General features: G+C 50.2%; 1 protein-coding gene across 1 annotated transcript; it reads right to left on the bottom strand.

Annotated features, from left to right (window-relative positions):
- Window positions 1-489: 489 nt before the first annotated feature.
- On the bottom strand, window positions 490-24,729 carry LOC114706753 (lipopolysaccharide binding protein). Its single transcript, XM_028889246.2, has 15 exons — window positions 24,553-24,729; window positions 22,375-22,489; window positions 21,279-21,407; window positions 17,917-18,072; window positions 17,286-17,349; window positions 13,973-14,036; window positions 11,284-11,375; window positions 10,619-10,795; window positions 10,106-10,165; window positions 7,914-8,081; window positions 6,869-6,936; window positions 6,368-6,410; window positions 5,191-5,254; window positions 4,325-4,401; window positions 490-878 (listed from the first exon to the last, which is right to left on the bottom strand). The coding sequence occupies exons 1-15, from the start codon at window positions 24,674-24,676 to the stop codon at window positions 834-836; spliced, it is 1,446 nt and encodes a 481-aa protein (XP_028745079.1). The 5' UTR covers window positions 24,677-24,729; the 3' UTR covers window positions 490-833.
- Between the last annotated feature and the right edge of the window lie 1,212 nt (window positions 24,730-25,941).

The following is a 25,941-nucleotide window of genomic DNA, read 5'->3' as shown; positions in this document are numbered from 1 at the left end:
CTCTTTATTAAGTCTGATCAAAGGCTTATTGTTCGGTAGTTAGAAATCATGGCCTCTCCTCGAAGGCATGTGGCTTGTGAACAATAGTCAGATGAGCTTTTGATTTGGGTCCAACCAAAACCTTCCTCGGATCCCTCTCTTCCTCACTTGCACAGGCCTGGATGGGGACAGCAGTGAGGGGCTGTGATTTTGCTTTGGCTCTGGGTCTGTTGTTGGCGGCAAGCAGGAAACAAGAAAGTGGTGCCCGTGGGAATGAGGTTGGGAGCCTAGACAGGACAGGGCCTTTGTGCTGGACACCAGACCAAGTGTGGGGAAGGGGGCGTGTGGAGTCCTCCACTCTCTTGTTGAGACACTTATAGCACGGACAGCAACAGGAGAGAGACAGAGGCCAGGGTCTAGCCTTGGAGACCACAGCTGGAGCCGAGCATCTAAGACTGGCTGAGACCAGACCGGAGGCGAGGAGAAAGCAATCAGGAGATTCAGCTGGAATGTCATGTCATTCTATAAATATTTATTGAGGACCTACTAAGTGCCAACACTCTGCCAGATACCAAATGGTGAATTCAAAACCACAGCGTCTGCTCTTAACCACAGTGCCTGCTTTGAAAGCTCTTCCAGGTCAGTGTGGGGAGAGAGCCCTTCCTGGAAGAGAGAGTCAAGTCCAGGCCAAGAGGGTGCACATGGTGGAGAAGAGGCCTGTGGGAACAGGGTCTACCACAGCCAGGAACAGAAACATCTTTGTGTTCGGGGACTCTCCAGAGATGTGCTGCACATCTGGAATTGCAGATGGCAGGTCCAGCTGTGGTCTCCTGGGTCCATCTTTCTTCTTGTCCTCAGGCTCTTATGTACTGGACATTGGCACCCAAATACAGGAAGTTCTAGGAAAAAACAGTCAAGAGATGCCTCTGAGTCAGGCATTGTGATACACACTTGCAGGCCCAGCCCTTGGGAGACTGAGGCAAGAGCATCATGAATTTGAGGCCAGACCTTGTTAAGAGAGAGAGGGAGGGAGAGAGGGAAAGAGGAAAAGAGGAAGGGAAGACAGACAGACAGACAGAGAATATGAATCCGTTACTCCAAAAAGATAGCTCTGCTGTAAAGAACACAAGCTCCACTAGAAATAAGAGTCAGGTCAGTGCATAAATCTCCAGCTTCGGTTCCCAGGCTCCCCACCAGAGCCTTTGCCAGCTCCCTTCTCCCAGATGGTTCCCTATCTGTCATGTCCCAAGCTGCAGCTTCCTGGCAGGCCCTCATAAATGTCCTTTGTATCATTTAAATTTCCTCTCCTTGGCAAAGGACATGAATTCGTGAGCTTCACTTTCTTGCTGTTCTTAAGTTTCCATCATCTGGATGGGGTGGGAACTCAGTCCAGCTCGGACTCTTTTCCACAGTGATTCCCCATGGTCTTTGGTGGTCAAAGGGCCATAGTTGATCTCAAAATTCTTTTTTTTTTTTTTTGGTTTTTCAAGACAGGGTTTCTCTGTGCAGTTTTGGTGCCTGTCCTGGATCTCACTCTGTAGCCCAGGCTGGCCTTGAACTCACAGAAATCCACCTAGCTCTGCCTCCCAAGTACTGGGATTAAAGATATGTGCCACCATCGCCTGGCTTTTGATCTCAAAATTCTAATGAATATGATAATGTGTGATAACTCTGATAGTCTCTTCCCAGGTGTCAGACGTAAATGAAAAGCTTCCATTCTTGGCCCCTGACTCTCACAAAAACTCAAGGAAGTTTGAGCTATACCCCATGTCCAGGGGAGAGAACTGGGGGCCAGCTGTGAATGGTCACCTAGCCTTTGTTCTGAGCATTGATCAGATGGATTTTGACCACGGACCACAGCCTCTCCAGTGGGGTTCACACATCTGCCAGCCCCATTATCTCATCTTGGAGATGTTGCTTAGAGAGGTAACCGGGACTCGGTGCAGACGGACCACAGAAATGGGTCATCACGATAATAGTCAGGAGAGTGAAAAGCAGGTATATTTCTTGCTGTATTGATGGAGTCAATCACCATCCTTGTGTCGAATGGGACTGTATCCAACTATCTATCACTGGGCTGGAGAAGCTAGATATGAGAAGGAACAAGCCCAAGGAATGACTTTTTTTTTTCTTTTTTTTTAAGGAAAAGAAATGAATCTGGACACCAGGCAGAAAGCTGTTGGAGATGAGGTCACTGAAAAAAACTGCAGTCACATCCTGGTAGCTGTGTCTCCTGATGGCTAGGCTGCCCCTCTGCAGTTAGGTTGTCTTCTGTGTCAGAAACTGACCCCCAGGGCATCCTCCCAGACAAGTGCACTGATGAAGGGTCTGTATCGCGTACTAACCCAAGATGAGTCCGTTATCACTTGGTTTTGCCTCCCCTTTTGGTGAGGATCTTGGAAAGAAATGCCCTAAAATGGAGATCTGGTCCACCATGATTTGGGAGGGAGATAGGTTTACCTTAGTCTAGGAATATGTCACCTAGCTCCTATTTATAAAAGCTTTCAAATCCACAAAGTAGGTTCTCCTGGTAGCTGGGTACCTTGGGGAAGCCCACTTCAGTCTCTTTGGAGTGTTTATCTAGCCTTCTAAATCACATTGACATCTATCTATCTATCTATCTATCTATCTATCTATCTATCTATCTATCTATCATCTACTTATTTATTTATTGTGTGTGTGTGTGTCTGTGTGTGAGCACCCACATGTGACACATACACACACCTCATGGTGCATGCCTGGAGGTCACAGGACAACTTGTGGGAATTAATGGGAGTCAGTTGTCTCTTTTTTTTTTTTTAAAGATTTATTTATTTTTATGTGCATTGGTGTTTTGCCTGCATGTATGTCTGTGTGAGGGAGCCAGATTTCCTGGAACTGAGATACAGACAGTTGTGAGCTGCCATGTAGGTGCTGGGAATTGAACCCAGGTCCTTTGGAAGAGCAGCCAGTGCCCTTAACCACTAAGCCATCTCTCCACCCCCAATTGTCTCTTTCTATCATGTGGGTCCTGGGGATCCAACTCAGGTCATCAGACTTGGGGGCAAGTGCCTTCACCCCCTGATCCATCTCGCCAGCCCCTACTAAATAAACTTCTCTTTGAACTATCTGTCTCTTGACTGAATTCAAACCGCTCAGAACTGAGAGACCCCTGGACCAATACAAGAGCTAAACTGCCCATGTCTGAAACAAAAATTAAGAAAACCTTAGGGAAAGAAAAAACAAACAAACCCTAAACCCCCAGGGCACTGGAGACAGGTCTACCGAATTCCAACCGTGCATGTGGGAGGCAATGGGCCTACCTTTGGACAATGAAAAACAACGAGTATAAGCTATAGCACTTGTTTAAAATAGGGTGCTCTCAGCTGCATTTGGGGTACAGCTCTTCCACTTAAGAATCAAGATGGGGACTGAGGCTGTGGCTCAGTGTTGGGAGTGTTTCTCAGCATGTGTGAAACCCAGGACAGCAGAAAATTAAACAAACAAAAACCAAACCAACCTGGGGAATCATAAAACTTACCAATGGCCTTGAAACATGACCTGTTGGCAAGACTGGGATTTTCAAAATGATCCTTTTGGGGCCTCAGGCTGTGTCAAATACCTCCTGCCCAATAGTGACAAAATCTGTATGTTTTATGATTAATTGTGTATATGCATATATAATTAATATATTTATTATGTCTGGCACCTGGGAAGTGACTATACAATTTATCATACATTATCATGTTTATTAGAATTTGGAGGTCAGCTATGGCCATCTGACCGCTAAAGACCGTGGTGGATCCCTGGGGAAGAACTTGGCCCAGTTTGTACCCATCTAGATGATGGAAACATAAGAACATCAAGAAAGTGAAGCCCAGGAGCTCTTGATTTTGTGTCCTCTGTCAAGAAGAGAAATTTAGGTGGTACAAAGGACATTCATGAGGCTGCTAGGAAGCTGCAGTGTGTGCATGCATCTGTGTGTGGGTTTGTGCATGTGAGCCCAGGTACCCACATAGCCCAGAGGTATCAGATCCCCTGGAGCTGGACTTACATGACAGGCAGCTAGCTGTGAGCCACCCATTATGGGGGCTGGAAACAGTCTATGGTCCTCTGAAGGAGCAAAACTTGCTCTCAACCACTGAGCCACCTGTACTGTCCCCCGACCCCAACCTTGGCTTCAGCCTCGTATCACTTCTAAAAGACACTCATATGGCTTCCTGGCATATTTTAACTCCAGGCGACACTGTGTCCTCATGAGTCTTCCCAGCTGCAGGTCTGAACTGGGCCCGACCTCTGAGTGGTAGCTTCCAGACCTGGTAGGCTGCCCAGCTCCCATCCCTCACATCCCCAGAGCCCCACTGACCTTGTGGATCTGGAGGTCAAGGTCGTGGAGCTGAATATTCCTTGGAAGAGGGAGGGGGAAGCCCTTGGCCAGCTCACCTGTGGGTCGACAACACCATGGAAGAGATGTGTTGATAACTGACAGCGACAGACAAATTTTTACCAAAGGCTCAGTGCTCTACATACGCTTGATGCAGTGTGCCCCCCCCCCTCAGTGATTGCCTAAGATTGTGAGGTGGGTGTTATCACTATTCCCATTTTACAGATATGGAAACTGAGGCACAGAGTGACCAAGTAACTTGTTCTAGGTTCCAAAGCAAGAAAACTGCAGATCTGAACCCAGAATGGCTAGCAGGGTACCTAAGCCACCAGACATGGTCTGATGGAGGAAGTGGCAGGTATGGTGTAGCAGAAGAGTATGATGAGCAGTGGGCAGCCTTCTGGCCTCCGCCACCTGCTTCCTGTTGTAGCCTGCTGAAACTGTATGTCACAGAACTGGCCTTGGGTCTTACAACATTTTATTTGACTACAGAGTTGGGCAGTTGACTAGAAAATGCACATTCAAGGTGGTTGCCTTGTCCATTATGACCCAATCCCTGGTCTTTCACCTGTCACCTCCGGAAGTATGGGCATTTCTGGAAGTCTCTCCTTCCCCGTAGGAGTTTACTGTGAGTCAAAGAACTGTCTCAATCCCAAATCCCCACTGGGGCCCTGGAAGAACACGAGGCTGCCTTTATTTTCCATCCCACAGCAGCCATCAAAGCTCCGACGAGTCACTTCTCAGGTCACTCAGCTCTCAGGAGTCCCTGGCTTCCAATCCAGGGCAAAGACTCTCCCCAGAAGTGGTGTCTCTACTCCAGACCTGGGAAGTCCCAGAGCCATTCTTACCGTTGACATCAGGGTAGAGGGTGTTGAGAAGGTAGTAGTTGAGGAATGCCTGAAACAGGTTCACCTGGGGGAAAAGAGGTGCACAGTGACCATGCTGCCATTTTGTGCCCCAAATGAACAGTTACACGTAGTTTACCTCAGCCCATGTGGTAATGGTGGAGCTGACTACAAATCTTTGCTCCTTTAATCCCAGTACTTGGGAGGCAGAGGCAGGTGGATCTCTGAGTTCGAGGCCAGCCTGGTCTACAAGTGAGTTCCAGGACAACCAGGGCTACATAGTGAGACCCTGTCTCGAAATAAAACAAAACCCACAACTAACCTTAATCTAATGAGAGCTAGCTTAGGAAATTTTTTTTCTCCAGAAAAATTAAACTACAGGAGACTCTCAGGTTTGCTACCCATGGAAAGCACCTGTCTGTGAATGAAGCCAAGATGGATGAAATTAGACCTGAGGGATGGGCAGAGGCTCTTGATGCACAGACCTGAGCTCCTGGATCCAGCTCTACTTGAAATGCTCACCCTTAGTTCTTATGCTGGTAGTTGTCTTGCGTGTGTGTACATGCAGGTGTGCATGCATGTTTGTATGGGTAAGTACACGTGTGTGGGTATGTGCATGTGTGTGCATGCATGCACGTGTGTGCTTATGAAGGACAGAGGTCAGCTTCAGATGTCATGCCTCAGGAGCCATCTACCTTATATTCTGAGCCAGGCTCTCTTACTGGTCCTGGGGCTCACTGATTAGGCTGGCCAGTGGGCTCCAGGGTCCACCTGTTCCTCCCTAGCACTGCGATTACCATGCTTGGCTTTTACTTGTGTGTTGGGGATTTGAACTTAGGTCCTCATACATGGCAAGCACTTTGCCAACTGAGCCATCTCTCAAGCCTTGCGTTTTATTTTTAGTTACATGACCCTCTGAATCCCACCTCTCTGCTCAAGACAGTCCGAGGTGGATTTCTTTCCATTGCAGTTAAAAATAATTCTGACCAACAGCCAGTCTTATATTGGGACATAATTATTCATTGACCCTGTATTGCATTCTTGAGAGGCTCGACAGGGGCCCGGGCAGAGATCTGCTCTTCTATTCCCATTCCTATTCGAGGTGCCATGGCAACCGCTTCAGAAACATCCACAATTAACCCGCATCTTAATCATGTCGTAACTAAGGACAGTGACTCACATTGAATATGCCGACTTTGGACTCTATCAGTTTCACTTGTGCCCTGTAAGGAAGCAGAATCACAGGGGTAGGCATCATGGGACGGGGAGGCGAAGTGGGTCCCCAGAGAGGAGGAGGCACAGAGGTGCCAGAGGGCCAGGAAAAACGGACACGGTGATGTTGGGAAGACCAGCGGCGACTGGGGACGTGTCAAAGAGCATTTAGCGTTCCAGTAAGTCAATACAGCTGAGAGCTGAAATTCACAGACTGAAAGCATAGCAAACGCTGTGTGGGGAAGTACAGCAGAAGAATTTAACCAACAAATGGCAGGCCCTCAACATTGACAGGGGTGTTACTTCCCACCCCTCCCCCAATCACAGAGTCCAGATGAAGCCTGGCTGGGCACCTACGAATAGCTCCCCCCGCGCCCGCGCCCCCCCCCCCCCCCCCCCCCCCCCCCCCCCCCCCCCCCCCCCCCCCCCCCCCGCTGCTGTGCCGCCCACCCCTGTAGAGGATACTTACTTCTCTGGATGCAGCATCCCGGTGACCTTGCTGTTGTTGAAGGTCAATGAGGCAAACACATTAGCGACCTGAAGAGGCAGTAGAAAGAAACAAGCTTTAATGATGGTGGTTGTCATGCTAGGGATGAGGGCAGGAATTTGCCCACTGGACTCAATGTGTTGATCAGTTAGGGACTGAACTTGGCACACGAACAGCTTTACTTGAATTTGCTGAGGATCACAGCATTTAAACTTTGAAGAGGGTACCAAGAGAAGACCTGAAATTTGCATCCCTAGTCAGCTCTTAGAGGTCATGGCTAGGTACCCCCAGGGCTCAGCTCTAATAATGATAGTGATGAGTTCTATTTCATTTAAAAACAATTTGATATTTTCAGTAACACTCCAAAAGGTAGACATGGGCCCTGAAAGGAACTGCCCTTCAGCACTTTGGCCTTGTTGAGCTGAAGCCTGAAACAAGACAGCAAATTCTTCATCCAGTGCACAGGGTCCCCCAAAGGATTCTGAAATCCATGCCCATTAGCCAGGAGCCATCCAGAAAGGATATTTAATTTAGAAAGAATTTATTACAAGGGGATGGTTATGTGGGTGAAGGACTCTTAAGAAGCAAAAAAAAAAAAAAAAAAAAAAAAAGGTGTGGGAGGGGGCGTCAGAACTTAGTGAAAGCAGGAAGCCAATGCTGCTATTGACCAATAAAGCTGGAAATCAAAATGCAAGGGAGCTTGGGAAATGTAGTCTTCAGGATCGGCTACATTGCAGAGGCAACAGGACAAAGACCCTCCCCACCACAACCCTGACTTGGAGGGAGACATGTACATTATTAAATAAACAAATCTTCAAATAGCTACACAAATAGCAACAAACACCATGAAGAGAATTAACAGAGTGCCACAAATAAAAAAAAAAATGCAAATGGTAAGACAGATTGGTGGAAAGAGGACGGAAGAAAGCCCTTTCCGGGGTTGTAATACATCAGTTGAAACCTGAGGAGAGTGAGGAGCAAAACGCTAATGAAGAGGAACAGCCTTTGCAAAGGCTCTGAGCCTTACCACACCAAGCCGGAAGACAGGCTCGCGGGTGGAGCTGGGCAGGAGTACGAAGCCTTCAATCTCCATTTGAGGGGCCAAGGATAGATTCCCAGGACTGATATGCAGGAGCGGGGTAGAGACCACTGTTCCTTGGAGCTCCAAGTTCATGTCGGGGTATTTTCTGGTTATCTGGGGGTAGAATGTGGAGATTACTTCGGAAGAAGGAAATAGGTTTACAGAATCTAGAGGGGGAACAAAGGGGACACTTTGGGTCTGGTTCTCCTTTCCACAAGATGTGCTGGACCCTGTGCCTTCATTAACAGCAGAGGAACATCTGCCCGAGTAGACACCTCACCGCCACCCTCCCTGGCCAGTAGGGAAAGAGGGCACCGTAGCATCTGTGTTAGCTCTCAGAAACCGGACCTGACCAGATCTCATCATTCCAAGGGAGCTCAACATTTTATTGAATTATGGTGGCCATAGAATTTAATCTGGGACAAGACTGGGGAGGGTGGAGTTGGTGGAAGAACAAACTCCCATGAGCCTTTGGTTCTAGAAAAGCAGATCCATCTGTTACTGTCAGGGGGATTTGGGAGCTGGAGGAGGTGGGGCTGCTAGTCATTGAGGACACAGCAGGGGGCCACTTTGCTGCGTGATTATGATGCTGACAAGAAGGAGGTAGGTCAGTCAGAAACCAAGGGGTGCTGGAGCCAGGGTCTGACCAAGGATGCCTGGGAACTAGCTGGGACAACTGTGACTTTGAGGAGGGCCAGGGTCTGACAATGTAGGACTTGACATTCAATTCCTTCTTAAATTTTCATTTGTTTTTAGATTTAGTTATTCTATTTGCTGTCTACGAGTATTTTGCCTGCATGCATGTCTGATGCCCAGAGTCAGAAGAGGGCATCAGATCCCTTGGAACTGGAGTTGCAGATGATTGGGAGCCACCATGTGGGTGCTGGGAACTGAACACTGTCTTCTGTAAGAACAGCAGCCACTCTTCTCTGCTGGGCCGTCCCTCCAAAGCAAACTTTTAAATTCTTTCTTACCCTTTTAATTCCTCTCTGCACAGTACCAAGCCTTCTGCAAGGCACGGTTGGTAAAGTTGAGCGAGGAACCAGTGGGAATCTGGGGGACCAACTGAAACAACATACAGGAAGGTCTGGGGGCGGAGCGCAGAACTACAGGGATATTCACTGTGATGTTGGGGTCACCAACAGCTGCGAACAACCCATGAGTCCTATGGAGACTAGACCCACACAAGAGCAGGTTGTCTCACTGTGACCAAAAGGGGAAGGAAGCTACTTAACTTCCAGTATGGAGGGTTTCCCACAGACGGGAAGGTGGGAGAGTGCAGAACACTGGTTTGTGCAAAAGAACCTGGGAGAATGCACACTGCCTCCTGCGGAGACTATGAGCGAGGGGTTGGGGGAAGGGCCCTGGAGAGAGGGCTGAGTGGTTAAGAGCATATTTGCTTCTTGCAGAGGACCTGGGTTCAAGCCTTAGTACATGCAAAGGGGCCTCACGACCTGTGGGATCTGACACCCTCTTCTGGAATCTGACACTATTGGGAACCTGGGAGCCTTTTCATGGGAAGTGGGTCCCAGGGGCCAGCAGGGGCCAGGACTACTTCCTTCCATCACTTTTATATCTCTGGAATGGTGAGATATGAGAACTTCTTTTCCATTTGGAAAAATCTCAGTACTAGGTATAGTTGGCGCACAGCTCTAGTTCCAAGCTCTTGGGAAGCTGAGGCAGGAGGATTGTAAGTTCAAGGCCAGCCTGGGCTACATATGAGATCCTGTGTTAGAAAACTGAGGGCTGGGTTGTAACTCCGAGGTAGTGAGCTTTTGTGGCATATGTGTACCCCAGGTCCCATTCCCAGCCCCTCAGATGTTGAAAGGGCCCCTGGAAACAAGCTGAGCATGCCTGGCTCCTGGTAAGCCCTCTCTGGTTACTAGGTGATATTAATTAGGTGCCCTTCCCAGCATTCCCTTGGAGTCCAAAACGTCAAAACCAGACCAGAAAACCTGAGGAAGGCTGATTAGGGGAGCTTAGGCCCATGCTGCAAGGACTTTGAAGGGAGCCCTCAAGTCTGCGGTTCCCAGGCCTTCCCCGGGCTCTCCTCACTACCCTCTGATTCTGGGTCAAGTGGAGACCTCGGCAAACTGGTGGGCTCAAGCTGCGCCCATGGAGGGTGGAAGGAGCTTTACCTGGGGGGTGAAGGGGCGGAAGGCCTTGGTGTTCAGCCGGATGTTGGAGTTAGGTGGTAACTGCAGGAAGAAGACAGAGAGCTTTAGGGTGCTCATTAGAGGAGAATTGTGGAGACAGACAGTTGGTCACTTCTCACTGCTGTACACAATACTTGACCAAAGCAACTGTAACACAATACTTGACCAAAGCAACTTGAAGAAGGATCATTTTGGCTCACAGTTCAAGAGTATAGCCCATCACGGCAGGAGCTTGAGGCAGCTGGACATCCTGCCCCCACAGTCAGGAAGCAGAGAGTGGCCCTGGCTCAGCTCACTCTCTCTTTCCTGTTCAGCCGGGAGTCCAGCCTACAGAATGGTGCCGCCCACAGGTGACTGCGCCTTCCCACCTCAGTTAACCTAATCTGTATAACCCTTCACAGAGATGTCCAGGGATTTGTCTGACTTCTTGGTGATTCTAGAAGGAAGGATGGGCAGTGCTGTCCCTGGGGAGCACGGTGAAGCCCACATTCTCACCATGTCATCTGTGATGGAGAAGTTCAGGTACCCAGCCTGGTGATACACCCGGCTGGCTGTGTTGAAGGCCTGATCTGAGATGGCAAAGTAGACCATTCGTTTACTGTCTTCAGGTAGGTTCATTGTTGGAGTGGGGGAGGCAGGTGAGGACTGGCGATGCCGATTAAAAATTTCACCCTGGAGAGAGAAATGGGGACAGTTGGATTGTTTGAAGTCTACCCCATGTCTAGCCATGGAGCTCAGGGGTTACCTACAATGACTGATGAACGGCTCTGACTAGAAACACCGTCCTTAACTGCCCCTTTAATGATGAAGTCCTTTGGGCAAATTGGTGTCACTTATGGCATGAGGGCCCTAGAGGATTTGCTTTATGGAAACAGCAGGATGTGTGCTGGCCAGCCCCCTCTGCTCCACCCAGTTCTGGTGCCCTCCCCCACCAGGGCGGGCAAGGTGCTGGAGAAGCCGGGGAGAGCGAGTGGGAGTTGTGAGGCTGTGGGTGGTGGAGAGACACTCTGTGTGACTCCCACTTCTGGGGATACTACCCGCCACTTCATAACTCCGGGCCCTGGGCAGAGCAAGAACCCCTAAAACTGAGGACAGCCCTGACGTTAGGGAGCAGCGTGGGCTGACTGTCCTGTGGCTGGCTCCGGTTCTTGCACCCTCACCTTGAACATCACATCTAGCGCCTGGGCCGTTGCGCGGGGAGCCTCCACCAAACTGTAGTCAATGCCCAGGACCTCGTCAATCTCCGCTGTGACTGTAAGTTAGAGCAGGAACAGAGTGAGGGGCCGCAGCAGGGCCAGGGGTGGCCTGCAGCAAGTGAAGAGAGGGTGAGCCTTAACTGTTCCTCTAAATACACTCAACCTGGGGGCTGCAGAGGGGACTCAGCGGTTAAGAGTGCATCTTGGTCTTCTAGAGGACCAGAGTTCAAATCCCAGCACCAGATCAGACAGCTCACAACCATCTCTGTACCTCCAGCTCCAGGAGGACCTGGTGCTTCGAGCCTTCCAGGGCATCTGAACTCATGTGTACATACCCACACACATACACACAAATACATGCAATATAAAACAATAAAAACAAAACCTTAAAAGACCCTCCACCCACATCCATCCATCCCAGCTCCCAGGCCATACCTCTCCAACAAAGGGACATGGTAGAACTCTCCAGTCCCATGGTGGAAAAGCTGTGGTGAGGGCGTGAGGTTCAGCCTAAGGCCTAAGCAGTTTCCAGAGTTGGGTGGTCACAGCCAGCCAGAGGGACACACAGACAGACAGACAGACAGACAGACAGACAGGCACACACACACACCCTTCATGCTAAGCAAAATGACCAGGAAATCCAGGTATCTCCCAAGGGCCTTGTGGGAATATCCCTTCCCTGTCCTTGGTTAAGGGACTGTTCCATGACCCACGCACAGTCAGATGTGCCAGCCCCAGTCTCAGCCTCAGTTGAAGGGGTGTTAGCAAGTGCCACTCAGGGGCCTGGGAGCCTCACCATAGAATGCACAGACCCTGTGTCAAGTGCAAACTTTCCATATACATCCTAGAACTTGGACTCCAAACAGCTGCTCCTCAGATGAGCTCTCTGAATGTGGACAAGAAGGCAGGGCACGCCCTGCTGCCTCGTGGCCATTGCAAAAAATCGCAAAACTAGACATCTCTGGTAACAGGGAGGGGCACTATTTGAAAGGATTAGGAGATGTGGCCATTTTGGAGGAAGTATGTCACTGGGGGGTGGGCTTTGAGGTTTCAAAAACCCTTGTCAGGCCCAGGTTCTCTCTCTCTCTGCCTATGAATCAGGAAATAGCTCTCAGTTACTCCAGCCCCTGCCTGTGAACCACCAGGCTCCCTGCCATGATGATAATGGACTAAGCTTCTGAAACTGTAATCAAGCCCCAATTAAATGCCTTCTTTTATGAGAGTGGCCTTGGTCATGGTGTCTCTTCACAGTCATAGAACAGTGACTAAGACAATGTCCAGCAGTGGAAGCTGCTAAATACCTGAGGACACCCTCAGTGGAATACTACACAACTGTTAAAAATGGTGGGGCTGCCTCAAGCGCTCTGGAAACCCTTTGGCAGGATACAATTCTGAGCACCTGAGCTTGTGACATCATTCATAGGTCTATACCCTAAAACCTGAAGCCACCGATCCTAGGACAGTCTGTAACAAAAAACATGAGCCTTCAACAGCATGGTGGGAAAACGGATGGAGGGACCGCTGTGCGCTGTGCTGTGTCCCCAGCAAGGAGAATACCCAAACATCCCTGGGCAGCATGTGGTCTGGCCTCCTGTTTTAAAGGAAGACTTGGAAGGTCTCAGAAGACAGTGAGGTCCACTCATGTACCGTGCAGAGCTGGGACAGGCAGGGGCCATGCTGACAGTGGCTGAGTAGTGACTGAAGGGGACCGTCTAGGTCAGGAGGCTGGCTATGTTTAGGATTTGAGTATTTTTCTCCATCAATGCATGTTGGTTTGAAGTAGGGTTTGTTTTTGAGACAATCTCATGGGGCCTGGGCTGGCCTGTCGTTCACTATGTACTGGAGGCTAGCCTGAACTCCTGGTCCTCCTGACACTATCTCCCAAGTGCAGGGATTACAGAAGTGAGATGCCATGCCCAGCAATAAAACGCCACTCGCTGACCCTCCTTCACCTGAGGCCCAGGCTGGCCCAGCTGACTATGTGTGGGACCTGGAACATTCTGCCAATCAGGGCTGTGGAGGAGGGGGCAGTCTAGTGCAGAACATGCTTGGCCTTCCTGGTTATAGGCTCCCCATGAAGCTTCAGGCTGCCAGAACTAGTCTGTGTTTGTGTCTCTCTGTCTCCCTGAACCTACATATACTGACACAGAAGTTTCTCCAAGTCACAGGGATTTCAAGATCAGAATAATATCTATATTGTGTATATGGAGAAGTAAACATTCACAGTTAGGCACACACACATGTACTCAGGCACAAGAGAACATACACTTGTGAGCTTATGTGTCATTATATTTTTGTTTGTTTGTTTGTTTCCAAACAGGGTTTCTCTGTGTAGCTCTGGCTGTCCTGGAACTTGCTTTGTAGACCAGGCTGTCCTTGAACTCACAGAGATCCAACTGCCTCTGCCTCCTAAGTGCTGGGATTGAAGGCGTATACCACCACCCAGTGTGTCATTATGTTTTGACATGAAAAGAAATTATCTGAAAAGATCCACCCGAGATCAAGGCTACCTCTTGGCAGAAAAGCTGAGGAGAAAAGAGGATTGTAAATCACGCTCTCTACTCTTTTGTCTCTGAATATTTGATAGGATTCAAATATGGGCTTATGAAAAATGAAGAGAAATAGAGTCTCTAGGGGCACGTGGGTGTCCTACCTGGCAGAGTTTGGAGATAAGGCTGCAGGTCGGAGGTCACGGACTCCTGGATCAGGTCACAAACCTGAGAGGAACAGGAAGGGGGAGGCTGGTGAGTCCACACCTATGCAAGTCCTCAGTGACATTTGCTCAGTGGTCATTGACCTATAATATCCATAAATGCTTAGCATATACCAGGTGCCACCAAAGCGGAAGTGATAAAACAAAACAAAACAAAAATATCATGTCAGCCGTGACATGGACTCCAACAGGGTCCGAGCGGGCTGTTCAGAGCTGGCTGGATGTCTGCAAACAGAAAGGTACTGGTGAGACATGGTGCCTGAAACCCCACCATTACGGGCTTCTTAGGGCAAGCCTGGGCTGCCCGAGCTCAGAGCTGAACAGCTGACCCAGTCTAAGCAGGCAGAGAGGTCCTGCACTTGTCCCCTGCAGGCTGTCACTGGGCGGTGGCGACTTGGGCCACCCCTGCTCCCTGGGTACCCATAGGAAACCCAGTGGTCGTGCCTATGAACCACTTACATACAATTTATTGCCACCAGTGGGGCTGTGAGCGTCTCAGGAGCAGTAAATAAATGTCTTCAAACCTGTTTGCTGTCCTGGATGCTGTGATCACTTGAGTTATTTATTATATAAGCCAACAAAATATGACCAAGAAGAAATGTTTTCAAGAAAACCAGAGATAAATACTCTGAAAGGCGAGGTGCCAACCATTTGGTTCCCTCTGGACAATAGAGAAGTCAGGAGGAAGAGAAGCGTACTAAAAAGAGAGCTGGCGCCTGGTGAGGTGGCTGAGCGGGTAAAGAAACTTGGGCCCAATCCCGACATCCTGAGTTTGATCCCTAGGACCCGCAGAGTGGGAGGAGAGACTATCTCCCACAGATTGCGCCTGGCTTTTATACGAGTGCTACGGCACATGTGGTACTCCTCTCACAAACAGTAAGTAAATAAATAAATGTCACCAGCATGGGGATAGTCTGCAAGCAAATTCTTCATACGTAACTGGTTGCGACAAGCTGATCCCACAGGCGAGAAAGACCGGGTGCTGTGTCTGCCCGGAGCCCATCTCAAAGAACAGCTCCACGTCCTGCGCCAATTCCCCTTTACTTACACCCGAGTCCATGTGTGCGTATTTTCTTTGTTTATGTGTGTGCAGGAGAGTGGGAACTTTCAACAGCATTTCTCTGCTTTCTTCTGCAGGTGTAGTATGTTGTGTGCATGTGTGCACATATGTGCACATGTGTGCCAGTGCACTCACCCGTGCATGTAGAGGAAGACAGAGGTCGACTTTGAGTGTCTTTCCCTCTTTCTCTCTCCACCTTAGGTTTTGAATCTTGACTGCTCTCTCTCTGAGCCTGGAGCTCCCTCTTCAGCTGGACTAGATGGCCAGCGAGCCCCTGGGACCTGCCTGTCTGGGACCCTGTAGCACTCGGTTACAGATGCGCCACACTGCTGGTTTCACATGAGGCTGGACATCTAAACTCAAGGCCCCGAGGCTTGCACAGTAAGCATGTTCCCCACTGAGCCATCTCTGCCCTGCTCCCCTCCATTTCAGCAGATTCTTCCTATGTACCCCAGGCTGGCCTCAAACTTGAGATCCTCCTGCCTCAGTATCTGAGTGCTGGGATTGCGGCTGTGTGCCACCATGCCCAGCTAAAAGCTCTTTTTGATTTGTGAGTTACTACCGATTGCAATGTACCAGTGTGTGCAATGAAAGGGAGAGACATGGAAACTGTCCTGCTGCAGTCACAGGTGGCTTCTCAGAAGACGATAGCCATGTCTAATGCACATTTAAGGACAATGGTTCCAGAGGGCTGTCAGTCAGGTGGTAGGCAGTAGGGAAGGCCATGGGGGCTGGGCAGGCAAGGGTAATAGCTCATCCTTTCTTTGCAGCTGGGAGAGAATGTCATCTGTGAGGTGCCATGGAAGGGATGGTAGCCTGGAAGATATGGGGTGCAGCTGCGGAGCCCAGAGAGGCTGCCAGCCCCACCTAGGGTTGTCCCTTTCCTGGAAAGACAACATCCCACCAAATCCCCCAAATCCCAAGCCTGGGTGCCCTGTTATTTCAGAGACCTAATGCCTGTGGAGGGGAAAGATGGGGTCCTCCATTCCAGATGCCTAGTAGGGCCTTCTGGAGGCATGGAAGAAGCATGGTGGCTAAGGGTACTGCAAGGAGGAGAAAGCCCTCCCTCTAGATTTAAATCCTCATCAGTAGCCACTGGCCCTGCGACCTCTGCATCTCTGGGTTCTGGCTGCTTGCTCATAGGACCAAACCCAACAGCTTCCTAGGTGTTTGGGGGTACAGAGCAACAAGACAGCATGTCTTCCAGAGCGCGCCTTCTTAGCCTCACTGGTTCAGAAAGCGCGTTCTACCCTGAGCAGGGAAGAGTGAGTCCTGTAGCAGTCAGAGACAAGAGCTTGCCGGAAAGAGATGCCTGAAGACTCATAGAGAGCAGGGGCCAAGCGGGATCTTCAGCCCTTCCTAGACACTCAGCTCTCCTAAGGCCTTTGGCAAATGGGGCCCAGTGCTGGGACAGCCCCCATCCTAGTCTGACCAGGTAGCACCGGTTAGTTTACTACACTCTTCTGAGCCTCCCCAGTCTCTCCTTCAAAGTCTGAGGTCAATCCCAGTTTGGTGTTGATGTTTATAACCCCAGAAACATCTTGGACTTGAGGCTAGCCTGAGCTATATAGTAAGACCCTGTCTCAAAACATAAAACCAGCCGGGCGGTGGTGGCACACGCCTCTAATCCCAGCACTTGGGAGGTAGAGCCAGGTGGATCTCTGTGAGATCCAGGACAGGCATCAAAACTACACAGAGAAATCCTGAAAAAAACAAAACAAAACAAGAACAACAACAACAACAACAACAAAAAAAAAACATAAAAACTCAGAAAAACTGAGGCCAAGATTATGCAAAAACCTTAGCTCATTATTCCTGGCCAAAGCACAGGACCACAAAACAGCAGCTGTTCTTTATAAATAAGAATAGTATATTCTGCACTAATTATGTTAATTGAGCAAAACAATAATTATACCACTGTATTTTGTGATAAAATTATTGTAACGCATATTGTTACAAGATATATTGCTAATCATTATCAGAAACAGCAGCAGGGAATGTAAGTCACTTTGGTGATATGTCATGGGTTTGAGACTGGCATGTTTATCAAGTTCACCTTGACCCCAGGACCACAGTGTGTGTGTGTGTGTGTGTGTGTGTGTGTGTGTGTGTGTGTGTGTAACAGGCCTCTGCAGCCTGTCCAGAGACAGCAGCCTGTGGAGAGATCTACCCGACCCCCTTGGCCTTAATTACCTTCTTCTCCAATACTTTTCGGAGCTTGGATTCGATCTGGTTGTGGAAGATATTCAGCAGCCACCTAGGCAGGGGACACAGTATATAGTTAGCTGTCTGCCACTAGGTGCAGGGACAGTGGGGATGGAGAAAGCCAGGCCCTGCCACCTGGAGATGGAGAGATGGCTCAGTGGTTAGGAGCACATACTGCTCCTGCAAAGGAACCAAGTTTGGTTCTCGGCATCCACATCAGGGGTCTCACAATCAGTGTCCCAGAGTCCTGCCATGGCCAGTAGGGCTGGCTCCAGGCTCCTGCCACATCTGAGAGAACATGGGATTTGGGGTTGGAACTAGAGTCTGGTTTTCTAGCCAGGGGAACAGAGATTGGGAGGCAAAAACCTGAACATGGACTTGAACTTTGGCCAAAGCCACATGTTCCTCCACTACCCAAAGCTTCCTCCCCTGACAAGGTCCCCTAAGTCTGTTGGCTTGTGGAAATGGTACCTCAGCCTGGGTCTGTACCTGTCTGTCCCAACAGGGTCCTGGAGGGATGGTCTCTAGTGTCTGTGGGGTGCTAAGCATTCCACCCAGATCTGGACACTTATCAGAGCTCATGGAGGACCATACCCGGGGGGTTCCTGTGGTGACTCACCCCACCTTTCCTGATATGTCCACATTCACATCATAGATGCGGCTGCTGCACCTGGAGGCGGTGATTGTGGGCCGCCCCAGGGAATCGCTGCCCAAGAGGAGGTCCACTGAGATGGTGATACCCTTGACATCCAGGTCAAAGGAGCCCTGAAGTTTCCTGGAGGTCAGAGGAACAGTTATTCATTGTGGCTACGATCTGCTGCCATTGGAGCATAAACAGGAACCTGGATTCTTATTCAAAGCGAGTGGACATTAGCAAAGACTTATGACTTAATCACAAATTAAAAAAAAATTTTTATGAGCAGACACGGAGGCTCATTCCTTAATCCACACAATGAACAAAGTAATAAGAAAGGGAGAAAGCAATGAAAAGAAACTCAAGCTCTGCGCAGCTCTAACATAGGAAAAGTTATGGAAAATGAACCTACAACAAAGCTAGTTTCCACCCACAAAGTTGAGAACTTTTGAAGATGAAGGTAAATCGACACTTGGGTGCAGTGGCCCACACAGGACACTGGGAGCATTTTCTGAAACAACCCAGCACAGCTATCTGAGTTCCAGAACACACTATCAGGCTCAGACACTTGACTCCCAGCTTTCTCCCAGATGCGTGTGTAGAGTGGCTCACTGAAGCATCATGGGTAGCAGAAAAAACAAAAGCAAAAACAACCTACGAAGAAATACCTTCAGGAAACAGCCTGAGGGGGCCTGGAGAGACTACAGCGGTTAAATGTGTGTACTGCCCTTGCAGAGGACCCAGAGGGCTGTCAAGGATCTGTCAGTCCAGATCCAGTGTGATGAGATGCCTATGGCCACCTCAGGTGAGCATGCACCCATTCACTCATCTACCCCCATACACATCATTCAAAATAAAACCAACCTTAAAAAACATGCTTTGGCCAGGCGGTAGTGGTGCACGCCTTTAATCCCAGCACTCGGGAGGCAGAGGCAGGCGGATCTCTGTGAGTTCGAAGCCAGCCTGGTTTCCAAAGTGAGTTCCAGGAAAGGCGCAAAGCTACACAGAGAAACCCCGTCTCAAAACAAAACAAAACAAAACAAAACAAAACAAAAATATGCTTTGGACATTTATGTTCTATGCAGCCTTTGAAAATGGGGCAAAATACGATTTACTCATGAGATGGACTCTATTCAAGGAATGAAATATCAATGTGCATAGTGATGTGGAAAAGCTTTCAAACCCTAAGTGATAGAAGCAGATATGTAGTGTGGTATGATCAAGTTCATAGCGAAGGTCCAGGACAGAAGGATCTGTGCGTGTTGGGGGGCTGGGGGCAAATGGGGAAGTGGGGAGCAGGTACGACTTTTTCATGTAAATGGACTTTTCTTTGGGGTGAAACAAATGTTTGGGAACTGGGTAGAGGCCATGATTACACAGCCCTGTGAAGGTAGCGAAAGCCACTGACATACAAACGTCAATGATCAGTATTGTACTCTGTGAGTTTCATTTAAAAAAACAAAAGGCTCCAGGTGGTAGTGGTGCAAGCCTTTAGTCCCAGCACCTGGGAGGCAGAGGCAGGCAGAGCTCTGAGTTCAAGCCCAGCCTGGTCTGTAGAGTGAGTTTCAGGATAGCCAGGGCAGTTACACAGAGAAACCCTGTCTTGAAAAAGTCAAAACAAACAAAAACTAAATCAAAAGGCAATTTTGGAAAAAAAGTAGAGCAGAACTTCATATGCTCACGGGGAAGCATGGCTAAAGGCAGATGGGAGAGAAAAGCTGGAGGAGGTGGTGTGGTCCTGTGCCCTGGTGGAAATGGAGAGTGCTCACAGGCGCCAGGCATGTGCAGTCACCAGACACAGAGTGGGAGTCACACACGCCACTCACAGACTCCTAGTCATCACACTAAAATGACAGAGAAAGCGGCAAGAATAACTTCTTTAGATTTATTTTTACTCATGTGTCTGTGTGTGCATCTTTGTGTGTTTAGAAAGCCAGAAGAGGGCATCGGGTCCCTTAGAGGTGTAGCTACAGGTGATTGGCAGCTGCCTGATGTGAAACTAGGAAGAGAACCCAGGTCCTCTGCAAGAGCAGCAAGTGCTCTTAACTGCTGAGCTCTCTCTCCAGCCCCCCAAAATAAGTATAATAATGGATATCGCTATTTCAGTGTGTAAACTTCAGTGGCCTGTGTAAGAATTAGTAAGATTTGTGCATCCCTGCTCCCCCTCCTTACACCAAATCTGTGAATGTGGCCATCTTCTGGTGGGGCTCTGTTTATACCAGACACTTTGCAAAAACACATGGCTGGAAGCTGTCTCATAGGGCACTGCAGATCTTGGGAGTAGATGTGACCCGGCCACCAAGCTGAGACTGGTCCTGGGCTGAATTGTGTCCCCAAATGCACAGGTTAAAGGCCCGCCCCCAGTACTCCTTGGCGGTCACACCACATGGAGACAGATGTGTTGGTGTGATTAACAGGCAAAGAGGGCAGATCCTCATAGGACAGTGGTTCTCAGCCTTCCTAATGCTGCGACCATTAATACAGTTCTTCATGTTGTGGTGACCCCCAACCATAAATTATTTTCGTGGCTGTTTTATAACTGTAATTTTGCTACTGTTATGAATTGGAATGTAAACATCTGTGTTTTCCACTGGTCTTAGGTGACTCCTGAGAAAGGATCATTTGATCCCAAAAGGGTTGCAACCCATGGGTTGAGAACCACTCTCATAGGAGGTCAGGATGTAGGAAAGGAGAAACCCGTGTTGTCAAGAGCCCACATGGGAATGTGGCAAACACTTGTCATCTGCGAGCTGAGGATAGAGGCCCCCCTGAAAGCCAGGCCTGCTGCCTCCTTGACCTTGACCTTCTGACCTCTAGAGTCCTTAAATCACCCATGTGTTTTGGGGGGCTGCCCCATCCAGGGGCTGGAACTGAATAGCCCTTGATGCGGGGCAGAAGAAGGAAGGGTGAGCAGGCTGAGCTGGGGACTTCTGGGGCATCGCTCACAGTCTCCAGCGTCCTGTTCCATGAGTGCCAACTGTCCCTAAGCTTACTCCTCCCATTCTGTGCCTCCCTCTGAGGGAGGGGACATTTGGAAGGCCACTTCCCGAGGACAGCCCTAGATTATGGGAGGTCCTGGCCTTGGGGTCTAGATCTGTGGGAAACAAACAGGGAATAGGGCATGTGGTCTTGCTTAGTCCACTCAGAACCCTCAGGAGAAGCAGGCCTGTCCCTTTAGAGAGAGAGAGAGAGAGAGAAAGAGAGAGAGAGAGAGAGAGAGAGAGAGAGAGAGAGAGCGTGGACTCTGGTCCACACCTCTCTGTCCATCATGTGGTCTTTCCGACGACCCAGGAAGAAGAAATGAAGGCTAAGACCACAGGCCCCGGGGCAGATGGGACTTAACTTACAGGAAGGACTTGCGTGCCTTCCACTTGCCTTTGACCTCGATGGAAGAGTCGGAGATGGCGAGACTCAGGCCCTGGCCTGGGAGCGGCTTCAGGGAGGAGCCACGCAGTTCACAGTCCTGGACCTTCAGGCTGCAGGGAGACAGGAGGGGAGGAGGCATCAGGCTGGTGTCAGGACATGGCTGGCCCATGGACCATGCTTCCTCCTTCGCAGCCTTGCCTGGCACAGCACCAGGCATGCTGCAGACAACCCTCCTGATGTCACCGGGGTCCCTGAAGCAGACGCTGCTGCTTTGCCCTTTTTTACAATAGCGTTAACTACACTCCGAGGGAAGGGTTCAATGGCTTCCAGGCACACAGGATTGGGCCCCGTGAACCTCAGGGCTGGTGACAGTATCCCGGGGTGGGCAGATACTCTCCATCAGATGGCAGATCCTTCCTCTCCACCCCTGCCCTCCTCATGCCCAGGAAGGGGGCCAGATTTAAGAAAGCCTGAGATAGCCCTCAGAGAAGACTGGAAGGGGCCAAGGCTATCCATGGGAAACAATAGGTCAATTCCTTTTGGGGTGGAGGTGTTGGAGGACCTTGGTACACAGTAAGTGCTAAATAAATGTGCACTAACAAAAAGAATAAAAGAAAGGAACACCAAGCAAAGAGGGCATTCATAGGCTGCAGGCCTGACTGCTCTCTCCGCTCTCCATCTTTTATGCCTTAAAAAAAAAAACAAAACAAAAAAACAGGAGGCACTTACATCTAGTAAAGCTTTAAAGACTCAGCCCGGGCGCCCCCTCCTCTGGGAAGCCTTCCCTCACTGCGCCATCCACAAAAGGCAACGTTAGTGGTCAGGACACTTCATTTTAAGTTCTAAGCCTACCTTCCCCTCCAGGCTACTTGATTGGCGGGATCCTGAATTAGCCCTCTAAAGGAGAGAGAGCACAGCAGCTCCACTGGACAGATGAGGAAACTGAGGCTCGGGCCACACACTCAGCAGGCATTAACACTGCTGCATGTCGAATGCAGGGACCCAGCTCCCTCCAAGAAGCCCCTCTGAACCCCCCTTGCATGCCCCAAGAGGCTGCCAGGACCACTCCCCAGTCACCTATGGAACTCGTAATGTCCACGGCCCACAGCCTTGATCTTGAAGTCCCCGGTGAAGTCGGGCAGGGTGATCTTCTGCAGCTCTCTCTGCAGAGCCAACACCCCCTCCTTGGCCGCTGCAGACAAGGAAAAGCTGGGGTCAGCCTGGTTACCCTGGCCCCACTCCTGTTCTCTAAATTCTTCAGTGGCTCCCACCTTCCCTGGATAGAGAGGCTGGTGTCCTTGCTGACAGTAATTACAGCACCGGCTGCCCAGCCCACCAGAGCCAGGCAGCAGGGAGCCAGCAGAGTGCCTCAACATCATGCAGTTGTTAGGCCTGTGCCCATTTTACAGAAGAGAATGGCGAGGTTTTTTTTGTTTTTTTTTTTGTTTTTTTTTTTTTTTTTTTTTTTTTTTTTTTTTTTTTTTTTTTTTTTTACCAACAACATGACCAGGAAAGGAGTGCTGCCCGCATGGGGTATGGCAAACACTGGCAGAATTCCAGGGCTACAATCCTGGCCATGATGTTTTTCTAACCGAGTAGCTTTAACAAGTCCCCAGATTTCACTTTCTCTATCCCTCAGTGACAACAATGACACCCTCCTCATGGGCACACACATGCCACCAACCCTAGAGCACTGGGCACACACATGTCACCAACCCCAGAGCACTGGGCACACACATGTCACCAACCCCAGAGCACTGGGCACATACATGTCACCAACCCCAGAGCACTGGGCACACACATGCCACCAACCCCAGAGCACTGGGCACACACATGCCACCAACCCCAGAGCACTGGCACATACATGTCACCAACCCCAGAGCACTGGCACATACATGTCACCAACCCCAGAGCACTGGGCACACACATGCCACCAACCCCAGAGCACTGGGCACACACATGGCAGGAGTGCCCAGGGGAGGGGCAGGAGACAAATGCACCTGACTTGGGGTTTCCAAACAAATGCAGTTAGCGGCCCTACTGTGCCTCTGACAGGAATAGAATCTAGGTGTCTGCCCCCAGCTGGGCTGTGCACACAGGTCACTAGAGGCTTCTCTTTCACCTCTTTCAGGGTGACCTCTTCTTTAGGGTGTGTGCAGCAGGAGCCCTCTGACAGATTGCCACCCTTTGTCCCTGGCTAGTTCTTACTGCCTTTTCTACTTTACCTCCTCCTGGAAGCCCTCCCTGATTTTACCCTGTCCACAGCCTGTCTTAGATCCCAACATCTGCACCCAACTGAGGGAATGTTATGACCTTCAGAAAGAAGGCGGTGGAGGCTCTTCAGATGTGACGTGTCTGGGCTGTACAAGCACCCCAGCTCCCTCATCCCTTGGACACGATAGTTCTGTGACATCATCTCAGCATCTTTTCAAATACTCTTCCCCAGTTTTTAAAGCTGGGTCAGGCCTGGTGGTGCAGAACTGTAACCCAGGTTACTTTGGGAGGCTGAGGCAGGAATATCGGAACACGTTCAAGTCCCGCCTGACCTACAGAGTGAGTTCAAAGCCAGCCTGGGTAACTCAGTGGGTTGCTATCCAAAATTCAAAACTGAAAAAGAGAAGATGTAGTGGTCGAGTACCTGCCTAGCATGTGCAAGGCCCTGGGTTCGACCCCCAGTACTGCAATAAATAATTGGGGAAAAAAGCCAGGAGTAAGATGAGCCTAGGCCCCTGAGGGGTGCTCATCTTGAAGGTACCAATCCGTACGTTTTAAAGTTTGATAAGCCACGTGACCAGCACGCAGATCCCGGCGTGGCACACCCCATCCTCCAGCCAGCCTCCCTTAGTCCCTCCCAGTCTCTAGCTGCTTCCAGCTATGACTTGTGGGTTTTAGGTCACGTTTGAAACACCACCAAGACTCTTCCTGAGGGAACCGTCCCAGGCCCCTCCCTCCCTGCGTGGGGCTGTTTACCAAGCTCTCCTCTGCCTTCTAGTCCTACCTAGCTCATCGGCCGCTGCTACCTGCCTTTCTCAGTCACCTCCTGCTTCAGCTACCCAAACCTTCCTCCCTGTCTGGGTGCAGACGTCAGATAACACAAGTCGTGTGCTGAGGTCACACCGCTGGGGAGTGACCGGGCCAGAAAAGCAGCTATCGCCGCCACATGACCCACGCAGCAGCCTCCCTACCAAAGGTGCACCGTCCGTCCTCCTCAGGGGTGTCGGGTCTCCTAGGCCAGCCTGCAGTGCGGCTTCTTACCGTACTCCAGGCCCTTGTCGGTGATCCGGGCCACCAGGGCGGGGTTGGCACCTCGAGTCCCGGGTGTGGACAAGAGCAGCAGCCCCAGCAGTGTGGAGAGCAGAGGCACAATCCCAGCATCCATCCTGGCTCCTCGGTGGGTGAGTGGGAACTGTGTCAACGTGGGCTCGCTCTGGTGCCCTTAAGTAGCCAAGGCCCAGGGTTAGGGGCGGTTCTTGAGGGAGGGCGGGCTCCCGCCAGCACAAGCGGGAAAGGGAGGCCCGTGGACTGGAACCTGCTTGCGACATTACTGGGGTCACTGTTGTTACCACTGCTCAGGTTGGGAGGGTGGGCCGGGCCCCAGGGGGTAAGCCCCGCCCACACCCCCCGGAGGTTCTGCCTTGCCTCGGCCAATCTTTTGACCACTCTGCTGGGAAGGCCTGGTGTCTCGGGCAGGAAACTGAGGCTCACACTCAGGGTCACAGCCCAGCCCATGAAAGCTGGAAGGGGTAATAGGTGTGGCTCGGTCTGGACTCTGCTTTTTTTTTCAACTCTGTTTGTTGAAATAACCACTTCTGCTTCCAGCCTTGCTGTGGCATAATTGTCCAGACGGCAGCTTGGCACATCTTCAAACGTGAATTTCCAGCATCAAGCCAAACCAAACACCACCCCAAAGCTCTCAAAACAGCCTTGTGCCCCGGACCCCAGCAATCTTCCTTCTGGGACTTGCTGTGCATAGCTCAGTCAGTGTGTAAATGTGTCAGCTGCGGTACTGTGTGACCCAGGCGGAGCGGTGAGCCCCGGCTAAGGTGTCAGGGAAGAGGGGACTGCTCACGAGCATTTTAACGCATGCGCGTGCGCGAGGGGGGGGGGTCCTTTCAAGCGACATTGTAATGGCACCACTTCTCTAAGAGCTGGACTTGGCAGCTCATCCCTACATTTCCCCTTTTACACTTTCTAAGGATCGTATGTCCTCCCCGTTTCCTGGCATTCTAGAAAATTCTTCTGTTTGTTTGTTTGTTTCTTTGATTTTGGAGCTTGGGGGGTCTCCTTATTGGGGGTCAGGTTGGTCTTGAACACTTGATCCTCTTTAAGCCCTTTCCATTTCCCTAGTACCAGCATTTGAAATTCCAAGAAGTTGCAGCTCGTGATACAGATGTTAACTGCTAAACACGCTCAGATTTGCAGAATAGAGAGCAATGGGGACCCTCACAGGACATCAGAGCAGGCAGTGCCTGCCTTCTTTAGTTTTTCATCCTGAATATAGACTAACACAAACCCCTGAACTGCCTGGAGGGCTAACAGAAAAGTCCAAAGTGTGTAAAGAGAATGGAGAAGGGCCATGAATCTTCACGACACAGTACTAACCCAGCATGCACGAAATCCTGTGTATGTGAGGACATAGGAACT

The sequence above is a fragment of the Peromyscus leucopus genome, chromosome 4, assembly GCF_004664715.2.
Source record: "Peromyscus leucopus breed LL Stock chromosome 4, UCI_PerLeu_2.1, whole genome shotgun sequence".
Taxonomy (NCBI): Eukaryota; Metazoa; Chordata; class Mammalia; order Rodentia; family Cricetidae; genus Peromyscus; species Peromyscus leucopus.
Note: the sequence above shows the minus strand (reverse complement) of the source record. Positions and strands in the feature narration are given on the sequence as shown.

Excerpts from the sequence above, each read along its gene's own strand:
- LOC114706753 (XM_028889246.2), bottom strand. The coding sequence starts at position 24,676 with ATGGATGCTGGGATTGTGCCTCTGCTCTCCACACTGCTGGGGCTGCTG. Across the intron at positions 18,073-21,278 it reads AAGGCACGCAAGTCCTTCCT|GAAACTTCAGGGCTCCTTTG; the intron begins GTAAGTTAAGTC and ends TCTGACCTCCAG. Across the intron at positions 17,350-17,916 it reads GACATATCAGGAAAGGTGGG|GTGGCTGCTGAATATCTTCC; the intron begins GTGAGTCACCAC and ends TCCCCTGCCTAG.